This window comes from Chrysemys picta, chromosome 10 (genome assembly GCF_011386835.1).
Source record: "Chrysemys picta bellii isolate R12L10 chromosome 10, ASM1138683v2, whole genome shotgun sequence".
NCBI classification, from domain to species: domain Eukaryota; kingdom Metazoa; phylum Chordata; order Testudines; family Emydidae; genus Chrysemys; species Chrysemys picta.
In genome coordinates, this window is record NC_088800.1 from 55,652,156 (window position 1) to 55,666,790 (window position 14,635).

The 14,635-nt window shown below is 54.5% G+C and overlaps 1 protein-coding gene across 1 annotated transcript in view; it reads left to right on the forward strand.

The window, feature by feature from the left end:
- The window catches only part of CLCN7 (chloride voltage-gated channel 7), a 50,282-nt gene that overhangs the window by 15,807 nt on the left and 19,840 nt on the right, over window positions 1-14,635 (forward strand). The window contains exons 3-10 of the mRNA XM_005294414.5: window positions 4,024-4,095; window positions 4,493-4,558; window positions 6,012-6,144; window positions 7,990-8,099; window positions 10,052-10,132; window positions 11,356-11,418; window positions 12,732-12,815; window positions 14,295-14,388. Of these exons, the coding sequence (XP_005294471.4) occupies window positions 4,024-4,095; window positions 4,493-4,558; window positions 6,012-6,144; window positions 7,990-8,099; window positions 10,052-10,132; window positions 11,356-11,418; window positions 12,732-12,815; window positions 14,295-14,388 (703 nt within the window). The remainder of the gene's footprint in view (window positions 1-4,023; window positions 4,096-4,492; window positions 4,559-6,011; window positions 6,145-7,989; window positions 8,100-10,051; window positions 10,133-11,355; window positions 11,419-12,731; window positions 12,816-14,294; window positions 14,389-14,635) is intronic.

Here is a 14,635-nt window from a genome sequence, read left to right on the forward strand (position 1 = left end):
CTCCCCATACCCCCTCTGAGCTCCCGCGTGGCCACAGCCAGTGCTCTGGGCTCTGTTTGGAGCACTCACTTGAAGGGTACGCGTAATGGGGGAGGGGGTGTCCCAAAGAAGGGCATGGAAGTTGCACTTGGTGCCCATGCGTGGCATTGCCGAGTTGGACCGAACGGCTAGCGCAGCCGTGTGGGAGAGCAGCTCATGGCGGGTCAGTGAGCACCCGAGGCTGGAGCTCCAATCCGGCTCCATGGAAAACTCGCTTTCGCTGTCTGACCCAGATCACGGGATTGTAGGGCTGCTGCTGGACAGGCCACTCGCCTGCCGTGCTGTCACCCCCCACCCCCACGTGGGCAGCTTCCTGAACTCCCCTCTCACACTCGCTAACCTCCCCATTCCCCGCTGCTGAGCCCTGGTCTTGTGCTCTCTTCAGTGTGTCCTTGCGGCTCTGACCCCACGCAAGAGACACAGGCAAGAGCCGCATCCTCTGGCTCAGAGCATCCCCCAGGTGTGTACGCAGAAGGTCCCTTCCATAGGTGGATCTCCCCCTTCCCCCACACATGTACTCTCCATGTGGAAGGGGGTGTTCAGCTGTCTGCTGACCACTGTCCTCCATGCCTGTCCCTACCGACCTGTTAGTCTGGAAACTGAGGTCCATGTGGAGAGCAGGGGATGGGCACTGGGTGCCAGGATTGGGCTTTGGGGCCCATTGTGCTGGCAGGATGCTCTGTGTGACTGGATTCTCGTGGAAAATTCCTGCCCCCGGCTTCACCTTTGTGAGAGGTTGATCCTGGGCCTGGGGGTGGAAATCCGTTCAGAACATACCCTGCTAATGGGAAAACAGCCCTCTGGGTACAAGAGGCGCCCGAGCTCTGGCTGGGAGGCCGCGGTCTGTCCAAGCCCCTCTGGGATCACGGTTATTATGTCTCCTCTCAGAGCAGTGCGTGCTCACTTGGTTTCCCTTCCCCTCTCACATCCTGTATCTGACTTTCGCTTTCCTCAGCTCCTGGGCTTCTCCCTCCATTTCCGTTGGGTTGCTGTTTGTTTGTGTTACAGTGGCACCAAACGGGGTCCCGCACAGACACCACAGGACCGGGGGCTCTGCCTGAAGAGTGGACAGGCTGAGCGGGCGCTGAGCGGTCATTTATTTCTGGCAGGTGTAACCCTACGTAGTGGGAGAAGTCCTGTCACCAGTGACTGAATCTCTATTCTCCAGATGGGTTCTGTGCGCGTGCTTTCTTTCTTTCTCTCTCTCTCTCACCAGTCAGATCCCATGGGCCAGAGAAGTGTCCCCCATCCCCCACCCCTTCATGAGCTGCCCCCAAGCCCCTCCGGAACCTCACATACCCCAGAGGGTGGGGCTGGCCCTCAGGGAGATTGATCTAAAGTAACCCTTATACACCATTTCACGTGGCACCTCTGAGTGGGAGCCACCGTCAGCAGGCCTGGGGAGCAGGAGTGGGTGGATTGTGGTCACACTGCTGCTGGAGCCTGAATTGCCTCTAGACTTGCTGGCATTCAGGTTTGCTGAGCTACAGTGATCTGACACTCAAAACCCTTTTATCTTTCTAGCTGCAGTGGTCTGAACTAGGACACACGTTCTGTCTTTGCTTGTGACTCATAGCCATTCTCTTGTCCTGTAGTAGGGCCTTGGTCACTCTCTTATTAGTTGTATTGCTGGTCCCCACCTGACATCAGGGCCCAGTTGTGCTAGGTACTGTACCAACACCCCAGCCCTGTCCCTGCCCGGCAGCGCTTGCAAACTCACTAGAGGCAGGATACAAGTGAATGTAACAAATGGGGTGGGCAGGAGGATCAGGGTAACAGAGCTACGATTCCCCTATTAAGTAGCAATTTCTTGCTCTCTGCAGTCCCGTGCTCCCAGCTGTGTGCTCTGCAGGGATTTGTAGGGCCAAGGACAACAGCGGAGCACTGGTAAATGGACCCCACCCCTTCCCTACGCATGCAGTCGCTGTATCAACTAGCTCAACGAAGGCTGTGCTCCCTGCTCCTGCAGGGAAGGGGGATGGGTGATGATATTCTCAAGACCTACGACTGGATCATAGTTCTTGATTGTTCTCTTAAAGCCCTTTTCCTCTCGGTGTCTGTCTGTGCAGTGCCACAGGCCCCTAGGCCATGCGCTGGCATGCTAGGGGAGACCTCACAAAGCCTGTTTGAGCCAATGATGTAGCCAACTGTCATGACTATCACAACTCCTGTGGTATTGGGTGGTTTTCTTCAAGCCCCAGCTCCTGGGGTCATGTGAATACATGAGACTCTCATCTCTCTTTTTAGAAAGAATTTTAGCTCTCATTGTCTTTCAAAGAAAAGCTTAAAAATGTGACCCCCCTCTCAAGGATCTAGCACCTGAAGGCAAGTAAAAAGACCCCCACACTTCTTAATCTTAATGGCTCATGATTCTTAAGCCAATCTCACGATTTTGGGGGCCTAATACCGGATTTTGAATGTCCAGGGTTGGTGATGTAGTTGAGGACAGTAGGACAGAAATTTCTGTGGAGCTTGGTGCTTCTTGGTGCTTTCCTGCCTGACTTTTCTCCAAACCCTCTGAAGCAAATGGAGTTCCAGCATCTGCTTCCAAATCCCACCAGATCTCAGTGCCTGGGAACAATGACCATTTCCATGAAAACGGCTTTGCACGCTGTTGGTAACTTGCCAGGGGTGTCTTGGAGTCCTTGGAAGCGTATCATCCGGCAGCTCTGTTTCCTCTTGCCCCCTTGTTCCCCAGCTAAAGCAGATCTCCCCTTTCCATTGGGCTCTCTAATTGGGAGCCTGCTTTGCTGTGAGGTGGAGGGAGAATTTCCTTGCCCTGGGAATGTGCTTGCCCTGTGCCAAACGTCACCAGTGACCCCTCCAGCCTTTGCTCGCTGCTGAGCATAAGTATCCCAGGCAAAGGTCACGGTCACTGAGACCTGAACAAACGATGACGATAAAGGCTTGAACTGTTCCTAAGAAACACTCCCGAGGGACCAGGTCATCTGGTCCGCAGGCTGGAGGTCTTAGAGCATCAATTGCTATGAATGTGTAGCTATAATAGTGCAGCTCCCTTATCACCTTCCTATTCTGGGCAAGGGAACATGTTGGAGTAGCTGTAGCACCTCCACATCCAACATGCCACCCTTCCCAGCGTGCTGCGGCTGGGGCCGGCGGCGCTGTACAGAGGGGGGGAGTGCTCTTCCCTGCCACAGGGCGTCCAGGCTCGAATCTCGCCGCACCAGGGGTGGCTTTGGTGCTGAGCATTTGAAAAGCTCCCCCTCTGCCTTCCTGGGTTAAGGACGTCTCATTACGGAGTTGCCTTGTTACCAAGGGGTTTAACTCACATTTAACCTGTACTTAATGGGCAACTGGGGGAAGGTACAGCAGGGGTCCCCCTCTGCCTGATGAGTTGAGCAATAAAAGCTGTCAGCACACCCGTCCTGGGGGGTGTTTCTGGCTGTGGCATTGAGGCCGTTCCCATAGCTCCGTGGGCAGAGTGGTGTTGGTATTGGTACACTCATGCTGAGCCAGTCCCGTCCTCTTTAGTTCTGCAGGAAATCCCCCGGGATCAGACAGCATCCGTGCTGCATTCCCAGCTCTCTGCGCAGGACTCTCAGTGCCTGAGGCAGTGGTGTGTCCTGCTTCATTAAGTAGACTCTGTTTATAGCCAATCAAAGTCAACAGCTGTAAAGAGGCTGCTTCATGGTGCCATCTAGGACGCTAGTGCGAACAGCCAGAGCAGACGCTGTCCTACCCCTGTCTCTGCCTAAAGCCCCTGGCAGTGAACAAACCCCCCTGTTGTCTTTGTGAAAAGCTTCCTGGCAGAAGCTGGTAGTGGGAACTGCGTGGAAGCAGGCAATGTGACCTGTTGATGCGTGCTGCGAGCACCCTGGCCGGTCCCTCGGAAGAGTAGCTGAGCGCTGCTGCTATTGGCTGGGGCTGGAACTTGGGGGTAGCTGCTGCAAATGACAAACTCCAGCAGCCCTGCTTTGGGGCAATGTTTTGGCTGATCTAACGCCTGATCTTTGCTTCCCCCAGGAAACGGAGGCCACTAACCAGTTTCCCAGTGAGATTCCTCACAACGAGAAGCTGCTCTCGCTCAAGTATGAGGTAAGCACCCCAGGTGATGTCTGTTTAGTTGGGATTAGAAGATTCTGGTTCAAACTGATTTGAAAACTGGTGGCGCTCAAGCCAGCGAACGAGTGGCGCTGGGTGTGGGAGGAGGCACTGGGGTTGAGGAGTCATAACCTGGTGCGTGGAAAACCTCAGCACCAAGGCTGTTCTGGTGCTGTAGGGCAGGAAAGTCCCTGCGGGACAGCAGGACACCAGTCTCCAGAGTAATCTGTGGGGTTCCAGACAGCAGGGGGAGGTTTCGGTGGAGAAGAGAGCTGGGACTGGGGGCATGAGCACAGTGCAGGTGAAGTAGTTTTCATTGGGAAGGGGCGGAGCAGAGCTGAATCCCCTGCTGTGTTACCCAGTGAAAGCATTTCCCTCTCCCTGAATCTAGAGCCTGGACTATGACAACTGCGAAAACCAGCTGTTCTTGGAGGAGGAGAGGCGGATCAACCACACAGTGAGTCTGGCTGTGCCCACAGCACCGGCCTGTCAGCCCGAGCCCTGCCGAGACTTCAGCCACCCCTGTGGAAACTGGTCAAATGTCACTGCGGGCCAAGGGTCCGAGATGTGGCTTCTCAGCAGCATAACCCATTGCTTCTGGGAACCGCTGGCCCCCCCAGAGGAGAGACTCTGCTCACTTAGTTTATGAGCCCACTCCTCTACGTTTGGGGCCACTTCTAGCTGAGCCAGTGAGTAATAGTGACCATGGCCTAATTAATGCCAGTTTGCTTGGGGGAGACCTGGGATGGGACCCTTTGTCAGCAAGGGGGATTTTAAGGAAGGAAGCTGGTCCAAAGGCCCTAACATCCAAAGTGATGATAAATTCTGCAGTCACTGTGCGGGGACGCTACCATTGCCGTCCCAGAAGGCGACTCCCCCTAACAAAAATGAAAGCAGGAAGGCCAGGTAGTGTGGCTAAATGCCTCAAGATCCAAACCAGGTCTCCTCCCAGACAAGACTAAACCACCAGGAAGGAGCATGCACCATGGCTGGTGATGTGTGAAGAGGCCTAAGGGCATTGGAAGAGCAAATAACCAAACAGGGAAGAACAAGAAGAAAGTCTTTAAGTACTTCAGCTGCCAGACTGGGCGGGGGTCTGCTGGACCCCTGGGGAGTAACAGGAGTAAGGATAAGGGCACTGCAGAAAGGCAAAACCACTTCTTTGCATCAGCCTCCACCACAGAGGATGTTGAGGAGATAAGTGTCAAAACAGGATGCACTATGGTACCGACAGATAAGTAGGGTGCAGGGCTGCAGAGTAGCTCCTGCCCGCACTCCTAGGGAAGATGCTCTCTCAACCTTCTGGCCATCTTAGAAATGGGACGGGATAGAAACTATGATGATGCTGTTACATGAGTTGATGGTACGTCCTTAGAAACATCCTGTGCAGGAATGCAGTTCTAAGCCTGTAAGCGAAGGGGCTGGAGTGTCCACTCTTTAGCTCAAACATCCAAGGAACGCTTGGGAGAGAAAAAGTCTTTAATACCAGTTTAGTGAACACAGACCGTTTTCAATTGTCTGAATGAAAATCCTTTCCCCTTCAGTGAATCGGGTGTATCCTACCAGTTGTCACCAGACTGCCAGGAAAAAGAGTAGAACAGACCAGAGCTTGTAATGTTCAAAAGAATAAATAAAGCCCTTCCAGACTGTAATTGTCCAGTATCAGAAGAGGGCATGTATCTGATCAGCTTTTCTCTGGGAGCTGCCCTGCCCTGAGTACATTGTGCAGAACTAAATCACTATGGGAACGGCACTGCGGAGTAAGTCACGTTTCTTGGGGAAGGGGTGTGTGTGTTAAGGTGCGTGACACCATCCTTCACCCTGTGGGTGCGTTTGGATAGCTAGAGTCTGCTGTGTTCAGGAGCAGCCGAGGTCCTGGGGTATAGGAGTCTGATCTCTGTCTCTCACAGGCGTTCCGAACGGTGGAGATCAAGCGCTGGGTCATCTGTGCCATGATTGGGATTCTAACTGGCCTCGTCGCCTGCTTCATCGACATCGTGGTGGAGAAACTGGCTGGGCTGAAGTTCAGAGTGGTGAAAGACAGTATCCTTCGGCTGTGCCGCGGCTGGGGGAGCGAGTGACATGGGGGCAGGTGCGGACAGGGTATTGCAGTGCTCTCTGGGCGATGGAACAAGAGGTCATCAGCACAGAAGTGAGCAAAGAAATTTACCCACCAGGAAACTCCCAAAGGAAATGTCTGTGTAGGGTCGGGTGCATGTGTGTTGGCACTGAGTGAACTAACCCTGCAAGAACTCTATCCGTGGAGTAAGCTGAATCTTTGGTTAGATCTGTGAATGCCCTGGGCCAAGAGTAGTGTGTGCACTTGTGAGCCGTGTCAGGAGGGGAGGTTTGATCTCTCAGTGGCCGTACCATAAGGAGCCCAGCATGCTGTGAGTCCTGGCTCATTAGCGCCCGAGAAGCGAGGTTTCCCATAGCAGACAGGTCTGCTGAGGGGCTCCCAACCCTGATTGGATTCTGTCAGAGGCAGAGATGTGCCTGACAGAATCATGTGATTGATTCCTGGCTGCTCCCTGGAGAGTAAGGATGGGTCAAGTCCATTACTCACTCGAGTAGATAGTCCAGCCTACCCTGGGTACCTTTCAGATGTTCTGCACAATTGATTCCTATCATGTTTGCTGCTTACTAAAGCAATTCATGGTCAGAGAGCAGTTCTGCTCTGCAAAATGGCAGCCCCTCGCTCTGCAGACCAGCCCCGTGTGCTCAGCGCTGGAGCTGCCGCGCTGTTGACTGAAATACATGTCAGCTTAGAGCTGGCCGACGTCTTTCAGACGTCCAAAAACCGGAGCTATTTCAATTTAAAAATTGTGCCAGCATTCTTCACCCCGCGGTCTTCTGTCCCTGGTCGGGGGAGCAGGGAGAACTGTGGCCTAACTGACCTCACGCATCTTCAACAGAGTAGTGTAATATCCAGTTACCTAACCCCACGGCAGGCCATGGCTACTCATCTGGTTGTGAGTGCTTCCAGGCGGGGACTGCCTCTTTTCTGTCCTTATGGCACCCAGCACTGTGGGCTGCCCCATCTCAGTTGGGCCCTCCAGGAGTTGTTGTAGCAGCTACTTGGAGAAGCAGGCAGATCCACTCTGGGATTTTTCAGGATGAAAGTTGCTGTATAACGTGGTCTAAACACTTTGAGAAGGCAAGAACCCAGTTCGACTCTCTGCTCCCTCGAGAGCAGGCCCTGGCAGTTAGGGAAAACCTTCTCGTTCTGGCTGGTGGGTCGTTGAGTATAAACAAGGAGTCCCACCACGGCCTTGTTAGTGACTTTGCATAGTCACACTGCACTTCAGCTATTGTCCGAGCCCCGCATCGGTGCATCGTGGTCTCTCGCTTTGCCCTTAAAGTGAAGAGCTAAAATCAGCCTGAATCCGAGATATCCCAGTCCCTTTTGGTGCAACACCCTGTAATGCCAGAGCTCAAGCATCTGGTCCCTGCGCTGCTCAGCTGGGGAGAAGCTGCCCGGCAGAGGGGAGAGCTCAGGAATTAGCACTAGTGAAAATACAGCAGAAACACACCAGCCAAGTCACCTGCTTTCTATATTGAAAGCTCCTTCTCCAGGCTTGGTGCAGTGTGAAAATTCTTTAACTCTTTGATGCCTGGAGCCTGCAGTTTCCCCTGTGATGTGTTCAAATGAAAGGTGCGTTAGCGTGTTCACAAACTGAATCACCGGGTGGGAAGAATTTCCTGCTGTGTTGCATGACGCTTGTCAGGGAAGCTGTTTAAACACTTCCTTGAAAGATGCGCTGCTCTGTGTGTATGTGTTTGCCTTGCAGTGTGCGGCTGTCTCCCGTGAGATGGTGCAGTAGTAATGGGGGGAGGAGGCGGGTTCTCCTACCGGTGATATTTGAGGTTCTTGACTGTCCCTCCCAGATATTGACAAGTTCACTGAGAAGGGGGGACTGTCCTTCTCCCTGTTACTTTGGGCCATTCTGAACTCGAGTGTGGTGATGGTTGGATCCGTTATTGTCGCTTTCATAGAGGTAAGAGTTAAGAACCAGCTGTGGGCAGGTTGGTTTGCTCACTTCCCCCTGCATCAGTTCTGCAGTGAAATATGCAGACTCAACAGCCAGTTAAACATTCTAGTAAAATCCCCTACTTGGGGGAGTGGGAAGTCACTTACAGTTTCTTTGCCTGCGTTTGCCTGTCTGTGCTCTGCTCCCCCTGCTGGATCAGGTGGCTTCACAAATCATCTGGGCCTCAAAAATTCTTTACTGCAGGTAAAAGCAGCAAAGAGTCCTGTGGCACCGTATAGACTAACAGACGTATAGGAGCATAAGCTTTCGTGAGTGAATACCCACAAAAGTTCATGCTCCTATACGTCTGTTAGTCTATACGGTGCCACAGGACTTTTTGCTGCTTTTACAGATCCAGACTAACACGGCTACCCCTTTGATACTTTACTGCAGGTAGTGCTTAAACGAGGCACGGTCTCTTTCCAGTGTGATCCTTTATTTGCTTCATGAGTACAACTGTAGGTAACAGCATCCAACACGGCAGGTAGAAGGAGCACAGCAAATAGTCAAAGCCCAAGGAGGTGAGGTGTTAAGGAGGGAGCTTTTCGGAACGCTGACAGTAACGGTTTGCCTACTGGATCGGATCCTCAGCTGGGGAGATGGTGCAGCTCCCTCGACATGAGTTGACCTGCATCCGTTTACACTAGTTCTGGTCTTGGCCAGTCTCTACATTTCCTGCGTGTCCAAATTTTTAAGGATGAAAAGCTCGTAGGCAGAACAATGCACTTCTGAGACAAGCACACAGCAGCCCCCTTAAACTGCTGCCCATCCGGAGGGGGCCTGTAATCAGGGGGAGTTATTGTGGGATGAAGGGAACAAATCACAGTAACAAGGCAAATGAGCAGCATCTCCAGTGGGGAATCAGGGTAACAATACCTTAAAGCACAGTGGAGTCCGACTTGACTAGTGTGCTAGACCTGTTCTGCATTGAGGAAGTTGAAGATAAACATCCGGCCCTGTCTAACGTGGGGGTGGGGCCTTTAGCCACGAGGCAGAATGGATGCAGAAATAGAGATTCACACGGCACTCGTAGGTCCCCCAAAAGAGGCGGCCAGCTTTGCTCTTTGTCGTGCCCTCCCCTTTCGGAGCAGGTCCGGAATAGCCTGGACTATGCATGGTGCTGTGGCTGTTACTCAGTGCTGACATGTGCTGGCCTGCCCCCTTGGGGCAATCCAGCTGCCGTCTGAGTGTTCGTTCCCAAGTCGTATTGAATAGCAGCTTGGTCTAGCGGGATCTCTCGCTTTCAGCTAGGCCGTCGCTCTCCTGTCAAAGCGCCCGGCTCTTTCTATAGAGTTAAAGGAAGCCAGGCAAATATAAACCCTTCTGCGGCCCTGCCCCGTTCAGCCCCTCCACCAGAGACTCTGCAGAGCTGGCTGTAGTGGCTTCAGTAGAGTCGTCCTCTCCTTGGAGTTGGTTTCTGGAGAACATCTCCCAGGGCACGGCCTGTTCCCTAGTTGCTTCTGAAGAGGGGAACTGCCTCGTCTCCTATGAATTGATTCAGTCCACCCTGCTTCAATACTCCTGGCAGGTCTGACTAGTCTCAGCCAGTCGGGTTTCGCTTGAGGACAGCTAACAAGTTACCTGTAAAAGCACAATAGAGGTGATGCCAGAGGAATAATCTCTCCCTGAGATTCAGGTGGCTAATCGCAAGTCCCACTCCAGGGAAGGAGCGGCTGGCCAGACGGGGCCTTGCTTCTGGAACGTGCCTGGCCAGCTGTAGGGGTTGGGGGGACGGACGGGGTATGATCTGTATAGGAAGCAAGGCTCAGACTGCCCCAAAATAGCTGTCATGTTTTCCCCCTCGCAGGGGGTAGGGTGCTGAAATGGTCAGGGAGCGGCCTCCGGCCCTTGCTGCTGTCTGGGATGACGGAAGCCACTGTGTAAGGGCTGATGCTAATGAACTCTCCCTGTGCTTCTAGCCTGTAGCTGCCGGCAGCGGGATTCCCCAGATTAAGTGCTACCTCAATGGCGTGAAGGTTCCTCATGTCGTCCGCCTCAAGGTAAGACACTGGGTTTTGGTGCGAGTGCACTTGGCAGTCCCATGCCCCATCGTCCCTCCCCCACACCAGCGTGGTAAGGCTGGCAGCATGCAGGAGCTAGGATTTCCCCCTCTGGCATTCACCAGCCTGGTCTGCCTCCACACCATGCCAATGCCCCCGTGCGCTGCCAGCTCCCCGCGCTCGTCCTGGACATGCGCTCCTTTCCCAGCTCTGCGAGGACGTCCCTTGGCCTTCCATCTGCAGTTGATAGTGGCACCTTCTGGGGGAGAGGAAACTGGCCTGAGTCACCAGCTCATGACCCCAGCGGTCGCCATCCTGCCCAGCTTTGTGACTCATCTTGGGCAAGTCCCTTCACCTCCCTGGGGACTCTGTCTAATAAACACACCAGTGCAGATCCCTTTGGGGCCGTCTGGGGCGAAGCGCTAGGTAACTGCAGTATCACTGCTGGTACTGATTGTACACGGGGGGCTGCGTGTGCATGCTTGCGTCTTGTAGCCTCCTGTACTCTGAGCCCAGCGTAGGCTGCTGCTCTCCCACCCGCTCCCTTCCAGTGGCAGTCAGTCATCGCGTGCACCCGTTGGCAATGGGAATGTTGTCTAAAGGCACTTTTCCGGTCTGCAGGCCCTACAAAGCAACCTGGGGGCTCAGTGTTGGCCACGAGATCTCTCACACAGCAGAGCTTTGCAAAGTAAAATGGCTCTCCTGGGTTGGATCTGAGCGCTCAGAAGGGCTCCAGTAGGCGCATGGGGGAAGCTGGTGCTGCAAGTACTTGCTGACCCCTGGATGCAGGGGGGGCAGTTACTGGACTGCCCAATCCTCTGTAACGACCGTGACTCCTGCCCTGCAGTTCCTCCAGAGAGCTGGTGCTCTGCGCTGGAGAGAGGCTGCTGCAGCGGAAGTTTAGACGGTACAGCTGCAGCAGTGAAACAGCAAGTCAAAGACAAGAGCCAAAGAACTCTTTGCCATCACTGGCTCCTGCTGCTATAGCTGCTAGCTTGCTAGCTACCCGCCTCACCTATTGCCTTGTGAGTGTGATTTCCAGGGAAAAGAGGCTGTAACCATCTTCCCCTTTGCTCTCTCCCAGGTACCTGGATTGCGGGGAGCAGCCGTGTCTGTTTTGGAGCTCTCTGCGTGTCTCCCACCAGCCCGGCGCTGAGAGTGACTGCCTCATGACTTGCACTCTCTCTCCTGTGCTAATCAGGGACTCTCTCCTTCTTTTCCAGACCTTGCTGATCAAAGTCTGCGGGGTCATTCTGTCAGTGGTCGGAGGCCTGGCTGTCGGGAAGGTAATTTACCCAGGAAGTGAATCTAATTCAGTCACCTTCCCAAGCTCGCTGTCGGTGTGTAGTCACCCCTCTGTGCTGCACCCTGGCCCCGGGAGCTGCTGCTGTCACGCTCGTGTCTCTAGCTCGAGCGTTCCTGATGCCTCAGTTATCAGTAGCATCTCAGAGTGGCTCCATCCTAAGCGGTTTGTTTCACGTGGATACATGTATCCGTTTATCCTGGGTCAATGACTTTGCCACTTTCCCCTTTGCTCTGATGCCCCTCATCAGTGGGCTGCCCGGAGGTGCCTCCCAGAACAGCAGGGCTTCTCAGCCTTTTTCTTTCTGAGCCCCCAAACATCCTATAAAAACTTCACGGCCCAGCTGTGCCACAAAAACTGTTTTTCCACATATAAAAGGCAGGGCCAGCGCTGGGGAGTAGCAAGGAGGGCAATTGCCTGGGGCCCCATGCCACTGGGGGCCCCACAGAGCTAAGTTGCTGAGGCTTCAGCCCTGGATGGTGGGGCTCAAAGCCCAGGGCTTCAGCTTTCTGTCCTGGGCCCCAGTGACTCTGTCCACCCTGCTTGGTGGGCCCCCTAAAACCTGCTTGCAGCCCCCCCGAGGGGCTCCAGACCCCTGGTTGAGGACCACTGCAGTACAGCACCAGCAGTGTGCTGTGCTTTCCTGGGGGACTGGGGATCAGGGGACCCTGGGTAGTGGTGATGTATCCCAATGACATCTGCTGACCTGCCAGGAGGAGATGGGCAGGGGAGTCGCAGCCTCTGCGGCTGTCTGGTTCTTTCAGTATCTATATTAGAGGCCATCTAGAGACTGAATCCTACAATGCTGTCACTGCACCGTTAGGTGGCCTTCCATAGAGTCCTGCTGGGATGTCGCCAGGCAGAGGTGCAGTCACTGGTACAGTCTGGGGTTATGACTGGAGCTTGGGTCCACTCTGACACAGTCCTGGGGATCCTCTGCATTGATAGAGACAGCTCTTCAGGAGTTCACGCTCCGCGCTCTAGACAATGTGGCGGTTTGTCCAGGCCTGCTGGACGTTATCTTTAGAGCCACTTGTTAGAATGGGAAGTATGGGAGTAAGGTGAGGCTTCCACTTCCTGCAAAGAAACCTCCCCTGCTGGAGCTGAGGCTGCTTCGGCCATAGAATCCCGGTGTGGCTGCACTCCCTCGCCAGCTGTGCAGAGTGGCTTTGGAATCGAGCTGGGCGGCGTGGACGGGATGCACAGAGTTCACACTCTGAATGCCCGTGTCTTCATGGCAAGGCTCCAAAAAGCGAAGCTACCTTTCTCCTCTAACGTCCACTTTCCTGCCTTCAGGAAGGGCCAATGATTCATTCCGGGGCGGTCATTGCAGCTGGGATCTCGCAAGGAAGGTCGACTTCTTTGAAGCGAGACTTTAAGGTTGGTTAGCTCGCTCCCAGAGTCTGACGGGAGTGTGTCCGTGTGTGTGTGTCCGTGTCTCCCCCTCCCCCCCCCCCCCCCCCCCCCCGGCATGTGCTGGGGAAGGAACTGTGGTTACTGGCTCATGACATCTCGGAAGGACACAAATCGATCTCTGGTCCAGTGGATAGAATCAATATCGTGAAGTGCTCTTCACCTTCCTAGTGCAATCTAGGGCCAGCCAACTAGCTCGGCTGAATCCAGAAGAGCCTGCCCTACTGAAAAGGTGGGGTAGGGTGGTGAGATGGAGATGGGCCTGCTGCAAGCATGAGTGCTGTGGACTTCCATGCAGACAAAGCTCTTGGCCTGTTGTGCTCCGCAGGGTGGCAGGGGCCAGGAACCCTGCTCGAGCAGTCAGCGGCAGGTGGCTTGGAAGGAGTAATGCTGGCCTATCCTGAAGGTGGCTCTGTCCAATCCTATTTGCCCTAAACTATTCCAGTTGCAGTGCTCTCTGGGTACTTCTCCCACAATTCCCAGCAGCAGTGCATTCTGGGAGGAGCTTGAAATGAATATATTCTCCCCCCTCAGCACCCACTGCAGTTGTGCTGGAGAGAAGGATTGTCTGCACTGGGAAGAGCACAGAGGAGTGGTGGAACGTCCCTCCCCTCTGGGTCCGGCATTGCTAGTGAGGAGGGCAGGGAGCAGTGCAAGGCAGGCGGGCGGGCAGTGAGAGGCTCCCCGCGTTGCTACACTTAATTCAATTGGCCGCTGATGTAACCGTCTAAGTGGTCTCAGCAGACTGAACACGCTGCCGCTGATCTGTATCAGGAAGCGAAAGCCTTGATGGCAACCCCGTGATGCTGCCATCTGGGCTAGGTGGCCCTTGCGAAGGGGCCCGCTGGCTGGCACTGGTCCTGCGTGCGCTCTGTTTGCACTGCTACGTGAGGGGGACATTGGCTCTGCGGCTGGGGGAGGAATCCAACTCATGTGGACGGAAACACGCTAGCCCCGCTCCAGCTAGCGCACTAAAAATAGCCGTGCAGCCATGGCATTGCAGGCGGCAGTTTGGCTAGCTCCCGAGTGCATCATCAGGGGGTTGGGTGGGCAGCACAAGCTGTCACCGTGTGGCTGTGGCCACACTGCTGTTTTTAGCACCCTGGCATGAGCAAAGCAACCTGTATCACCCCGCTGGAAAACGCGCTCCCGGCGGCTCTGTGACATACCCCCCTAGGGGAGCAGAGTGCACAGTGTGTCTGCTTTTATTGGTTCACATCCTGGCTGCGATGAGTCATGTGCTGCCGGGCAGTGTAATGAATTGTTCCAGGGGTATAACACCCCTCCACGCAGCACAGACAAGGGTATGGGGATAGCTGCGAGCAGCGTCTTCTGCATGGGAGGAGAGCAGCCAATGTCAGCCTGTTTTCTTCTCCATGCTGATGTGACGGGGGCGCTCTTGGGCTGCTAGCAGCCGGTAAAGCCTCTGTCCTCGTGTTGTTTCAGATCTTTGAGTACTTCCGCAGAGACACGGAGAAAAGGGACTTCGTCTCAGCCGGAGCGGCTGCTGGCGTCTCCGCCGCTTTTGGCGCCCCAGTTGGTAAGATGTCTTCTGATGCTGTGTGTACCCCTGCAGGCCAGACCCTGCCCCAGGAGGGACGCTCACCCCCCCACTAGGGGCAGCTGGCAGAGATCTCGTGACTTTCCCAGCCCTCTTGGGATGGGTGGGTTAGTTAATCACGCTTAGAGGGGAAGTGATCTGTGCTGAATAGAGCTTGGAGCGGCAGCTTTGGGTGCTCTGCATGTTTGTTCTCAGGCAGTGCTTGAAACTGCTGCTTTCAGAGCCA